The 6604-nt window shown below is 32.0% G+C and overlaps 1 protein-coding gene across 1 annotated transcript in view; it reads left to right on the top strand.

Moving 5' to 3' along the window:
* The window catches only part of LOC106688679 (gustatory and odorant receptor 22), a 15145-nt gene extending 8802 nt beyond the window's left edge, over positions 1-6343 (top strand). Inside the window, exons 4-7 of the mRNA XM_067049347.1 lie at positions 529-810; positions 3343-3414; positions 3503-3592; positions 6252-6343. Coding sequence (XP_066905448.1) covers positions 529-810; positions 3343-3414; positions 3503-3592; positions 6252-6326 — 519 coding nt within the window. The 3' untranslated portion in view covers positions 6327-6343. The remainder of the gene's footprint in view (positions 1-528; positions 811-3342; positions 3415-3502; positions 3593-6251) is intronic.
* Positions 6344-6604: the final 261 nt, after the last annotated feature.

Below are 6604 nucleotides of genomic sequence, written 5' to 3'. Positions count from 1 at the left end.
ACATAATATATTAATGAACCAGGAATTAATATATAATATATTAATGAACCAGGAATTAATATATAATATATTAATTAACTATTAACTCAGGTTTATAAAGTTGGTATCTTAACTGGGCAAAATTCTGGAGGTAGAGCGTGATTCCGACCAAATCACTTCCTTGCATATCCGTTGGTCTTGTAACAGTACTTCACCTCTGACTCCTCAGGGATTGTAGAAATACAGATTTAATTTTTTAAAAAATTAATATTAATGAACTAAAGAAAAGGTTTTCCAAAAACTTTCTTTATGAAAAAAATTCATAAGAAAAGATAGAACTATTTCAGAAAAAAAGTGAACAGTTGAATAGGAACTATTAGTGCAAGAGCCGGAATTTTTGTGGTTTAGTTAAAATTTCACTTATGCTTCGATGTAGTGATATTTTTTCCATTGTCTATGAATTTAATAGTTATTAATTATCTAAATTGATCCATTTTTTGTATTTTTTTAAATAAATAAACATGTCATTTATTACATATCGACACGCAGAGCCTGGAAACTAAACCTAACAAATGGCTGCTGAAGAGATGGCGACACCTGTGGCTGGACCTGCGACAGCTGACGATGTCGCTAGGTACCGACCTCTCTGCAGTACTCATGTCCATCATGCTCACCTTCAGTACCACCTTCCTCCTCGGACTCTACAACGGCCTCGTCCAGCTGATCAGCTACGACATCAGCTGGAAGGCTATAGGGTACCTCTGCGCCAGTACCTTCTCCTTAGCGATAGTCTTCACCATCTGCGACGCTGGCCACAGGGCCACCTCTGCGGTAATATCAGCATCGTGCGTCTCAGTTTAATCTTAGCGACTTAAAGTTGCAAATCACGAGGGCCAACACAGTAAATCACAACGAGGTTGCCGTTCATAACTATCTTATTCATTGCCTGGTCTATAGAAATCCACAAGAGGTATTGGTCATGCCCGAGTGGTAGATAGATATGTATATTAATAGAGGTATTGATGATCTTTTGTTCAACATGTTAAAAGCATTTTTGTTATTATTTATTTATTTTAATTTACAACTGTACAAAATAATACAATAGGTAAATATGTAGTATGTTTCATATACACTTGAAAATCTTGGGAAGGAACCACCCATTAATTTAAACTAGAAGGTCTCGTGGCCATCTTCTTTTCAGACGCCTCGGAGGATTATCAGGGATTGTTAAGGATGAAAGATTAAAAATTAATGGGTTAGGATGGTTAAGGAGTTTGGAATGAAAAGACGCATATCTGTTTTGGGCCAATTCTGTAACGAATGGGAGGTTAAGGTCTTGTGTTAAATGGAAAAACGTAAATGTTAAATACTAGGGGTATTCACGATGTTGTATTAAATGTAAAATGGTTTACCATGTTAAATGTTATAAAGATAGGATTGTGAGCAGCCCTATTTAAAGTCATATTAAATGCATAAGAGCTCCTAGCGGATTTTCTGAGCAACTCTGTTTAGTAACCTTTTTTTCCAAAACTTCTTGTTATTAGTTACTTCTAAATTTTGATTAAAGCAGTTTATTACAACATACCTAAAGTGGAAGTTGTGTGAAAGTTTGGCTACTGAGTGTCTTGTTGATCTTCTGACTGGTGAGGAAAAGAATCAAGATGAGCTAATTATAAACTGTCATCACATTATTATTATTTTCATCCGTTGCTTTATTAGTTATAAAAATATCCAAAACAATACTAAAACAATTAAAACACAATCTACGAGCAAGTAACCTCACATGACAACAAAAGAACACCATTTTTCTCATTTGGTCTGATGTGTGACGTCATTCTCCATTTAACAGACCAAGTAACAGACTCGCAACCATGGTATATGTTATATCGTTTTAACATGGTAAAAGAAGGAATTATTTCTCCATTAATATGAGTTTTTACATTTAACACACTTTAACATGTTAAATTAAAGATCATGAATACCCCTAATATATTAAAACGATTTAACATATAACATGGTTGATGGTCTGCTAAATGGAGAATGACGTCACGCAACAGACCAGCTGTGTTTGTAATCACCATTTGGTTTGTGTTTGTGTTAGGTTATTTCCTCGTAGTTTGTTTTGATTGTGTTAGTATTTTTTTGGATGTTTTTATGACTAATAAAGCAATGGATAACAATAATAATAATAATGTAATGACAGTTGTCAATTAGCTCATCTTGATTCTCTTCCTCACAAGTTAGAAGATCAACAAGGCACTCAGTGGACAAACTTTCACATAACTTCCATTTTTCATTGTATCTAGGCATGTTGTAATAAATTACTTTAATGAAAACTTAGAATTAAATAATAACATGCAGTTTTGGAACGAAAGGTTCAAAAACAAGTTGCTCAGAAAATCTGTTAGGAACTCTTATGCATTTAATACGACTTTAAATAGGGCTGCTCACCATCCTATACTTATATCATTTAACATAGTAAAATATTTTATATTTAACACAACATCATGAATACCTCTAATAAATAATGAAGTTAAAGTTGCTAGACCAATTTCAAATTTATATTTGAAGATTGTCCTTGAGGATGGCCGAGGTGGCCGAAACGTTGGGCCATTGATGTAATAAAAAGTGTTGAGACTATACAAGGATACAATTTGATTTATTTAATAAATAATTACCAGTCTCAAGAAATTGAAAAAATTATATTTAAAGTTTAGGATTAGTTTAGACATGGTCTGTTATAAAGTTTATCAACTTTATTTAAATTTCATCAACTTCCTTCACCTTCCCATGAAAAAACTAATTTTTAGATACACCCAAGAGGGGACGTTTCGTCCAGTGGACTTGACATCAATAAGTCATAATATTAAAATATTAGGGGTAGGAATAAGAATGAAAAACTTGATAACAGTTCATCAAAACGAATGAACTGTTATTCGAAACAAAAACAACTGTTACTTTTTTTTTCGTTCCCCAGTTCGATAATAGTGTCGTTTCAAGTTCGGTTTTTCGTTAAACGTAACAAGCACAACAAGCATTGTAAAAGTAATGTTCTGTTTTGTTTACTTACTACAACCGACATTATTATTGTTGTATTTAGTAGTACTCTTCTTTTTTTGTCATCGTTTTGGGTATTTAATTCAAATGTTTGATGGAAAATAATAGTTTATTTAAAATAATGTTAAAAAAAAAATTAGAACATCAAAATTATTTATGAAATAACTAGTTGTTTCAAACATTTTTTTTTTTTAACTCCTATGATCATATTTCTTGCAAGACAATGTAGCGTGAATTTGCTTAAATTATTCGATTTCTTAAATATTTTTCATTTTAAAATAAAGAGAAACAGGTGCTATGTTTTAGGTTGCATCGTGTACCTTGACTGCTGTTTTAAAAGCGAAAATTTCAATGGTTAACGCTGAAGTCAGGCACGAGGTAAGAAATTCTCACCAAGGTAAAAAAAATAGTTTAAATTCATAAAATTTTAGTGTATGATTTTTCTCTTCATTTTCTTTTTTCACAGATATTCTTGATACTTGAATCGATAAAGGCAGGTGCACCTGATATTCAACTTGGTGGATTTGTGACACTTAACAGGCCCTTGGTTGTCAGTGTAAGTTAGATTATAAACTGAAGCCAAATACAATAACTTCAGTCATTGTGGAGTCATTTATTAATAGTTATGGAATATGGAAAAATGAATTATTTTGAGGGATACAAGGCAATTCAAATAAAATACAATACGACTATCTCCAATTTAACTTACACAAATGAATTATAGTCTGGAATAATGTTGAATGTAACATATAAGGAGAGGATGGTTGGGGGTTTGGTCAGAGAATAACACCAATAAGTTGAAAAAACCTTATTTAATAGTTGCAACGTTTTACCCAAAATGTCTAGCCTTCATCAAGGCTAAGAACAAAGAACAACATAACAACCTATGATTAAAAAAATATATGGAATGTTTAAAGTAAATAATAGTACCGAATGAAAATTAATAAAAATAAAGTAATGAATAGAATTAAAACGTATATGTAGGTAATTAAATATGTAAGTAAAATAACATAGTTAAGGAAATAAAAATATTAAGTTATATAATGCAAAGAAACAAAGAAATATGAATATGGCTGAAACGTAAGCACTACTAAATACGTTTTTTCAACTTATCTGTTATTCTCTGACCGTACCCCCCACCATCTTCTCAAATATTATCCAAGGTCAACTATTTTCTCATTGTTGAATGTAACAATTATCAAATGGTTCAGTACTGAGAAAGTAATACCAGGTTTTTATTTCGTTCTTATTTGAAGGGTGTAATTCCAATATTTTGAGCAATAATATCATTCATATATAATATATATAATAAAATTCATTATATTGGTTAAGTAATAGTTTGATATACGTGATGAAATAATATTTTTACCCCAACAAGGATACTGTGAATTTTTTTTGTTCAACAAGGGTGTTGTGACGGAAAAAATTTGGAAGCCAATAGTCTCGTAATCAATCCATATTCTTGAAGTTGGTTGCTGTTTTTTTTTGTTCACATACGACAGAGAACAATTTTTATTAATAATTCATTTAAAAATATAATTTAATAAATAAACATAATCTTATGAGGGATCCTCATAGGCTGAATCGGATTGACAGTAAAAGCTAGAAATGGACTATCAGACTTTCAGTTAAGACAGATGGCCAATTAAAAAATTCTGATAACACATCATTCAAAATCAGAAGTAGGGGGGTACCGAGAAAGTGGGAGTGGACATCCTTAATCACTCTCCACTTCAAATTTTGAATGATTGGAATTCAAGAATTGTTTCTGTAATCCTGATTAGTAATAATTACAACTATAGTTATAATTATTTTCTGGGTTAGTATGTTAGTTAAATAATTATTTTGATAATAGATATGATAACAAAACTTGTCTCAGATATTGAGATATTGGCTTATCTGTGCGTCTTCGCCGCCGCGGTCACGTACTACAGTCCTATAGCCGCTTCCCTCGTCCTGGTTGACCGGTGGACGAAAATGGTGAATGGCGATTAAGGCTGGGCAGCTTGTCCTCGGCTCTGGCGTGGTAGTAGAGGCAAGCCAGGTCCTAGCTTGCATCCTGCATTGGTAATATCAGGCGGCATCGCAGTTGCGGCGTCTTCGGAATCTTCCGGTATACGTGGCAAGCGGGGCATCAGAAAACGAGACCCCTGACCCTGACTTTATACAAATAAAAAAGTCCCGAAAATATCGGATTATGTAAATCCAAAAGCACTTTGACTTTTACCCTACGCCGCAGCATTTCCCACCTGCTCTTTTTAATGGCAATCTTTTACACATATCCGATACAGTGCGATATCTTGGATTCATCTTAGGCAACAGATGAATCCAGCAACCAACGTACTAGTCTTAAACAGACAATTCAGCCAACTATTCCGACTGCTCAGCAGGACCTCTCATCATTCAATAGAAAACATACTTTTAATTTATAGACTTTATACTCAGATCTATCTGAACCAATGGACTTAAAATTTGGGAAACGGCTAAACCATCGAACATCAAACTTATCCAATCCTTTCAATCCAAAATTCTTAGAACCATAGTCGATGCACCTTATTACGTTTCCAACAAAACACTATACCTATATGACTATATGAGCTTCATATCCCTTTTGTCCTGGACCTCATACCAACCAAAGTCTCAATATTCCATATAAATCTTTCTAATCATTCTAATCCTTGTCCAGTTCCACACATCCCTACAATCCACCTCGCAGGTTGAAACGGGAGTGGCAGAGAGGCTTATTGTAAAATAAAAATTAACTATTGGAGTAGTGACAGTTGTCAGATTCTCCACTCAAGTTAAGTGCGGTTTTAGCGCACTTGCTCAACCTCCACTGCACTGAGTGATCCTCACGTCGATACTGTAAATATTGTATACAAGAGAGTAAATGTGACTAGTGACTATTTTTTATTTTATTATTATAAATATATATTTTTTCTTTTTATGTACGTAGTTTGATTTTTATCCTTCGGTTTATATATATTTAGTGAGAGATTTTATTTATTTTTATGTATTTTTTTTTTCATTTACTTTATTCTATGTTATTTTTAATTTTTTTTTATTTTAGTCTAAATGTGATCAGTTATCACTATTACCTCCAACAACTTTGTGGCAGATTGTATTATTTATAAATAAATAAAGTTTTGAATTAAAAAAATTAATATTTTGGAACCATTAGAAAAAAATATAATGAACTTATGATTCTTTTTCAGTTAATATCCAATACACTGACATATCTCATCGTTCTCCTACAATTTAAGGTGAATGAAGAAGAAAATGAGTCCTGAAGTTGACTAAAAATCGTATGCCTTTTAATATAAGAAATTATTTAAAATAACCTTACATTATAATAATTTTTTTTTATGACATAAATAGGAAAATGTACAATTTGTTAGAATAATAAAAAAATTTTTGTCTTATTATGATAAATTAGTTAATCATATAGTAATGAATATTTTTGAATCCTTCTAGTACAAGAGCCCAAGAGGAGAAAAAAGGCAGTTATCTCACCCCAATTTTTGATTACTTTAATGAAAACTATGTATAATTACTAGTCAAAATTGAT

The sequence above is a fragment of the Halyomorpha halys genome, unplaced genomic scaffold, assembly GCF_000696795.3.
Source record: "Halyomorpha halys isolate HHAL.00 unplaced genomic scaffold, Hhal_1.1 Scaffold1176.1, whole genome shotgun sequence".
NCBI lineage: Eukaryota > Metazoa > Arthropoda > Insecta > Hemiptera > Pentatomidae > Halyomorpha > Halyomorpha halys.
This window is presented reverse-complemented; position numbering and strand designations above follow the sequence as displayed.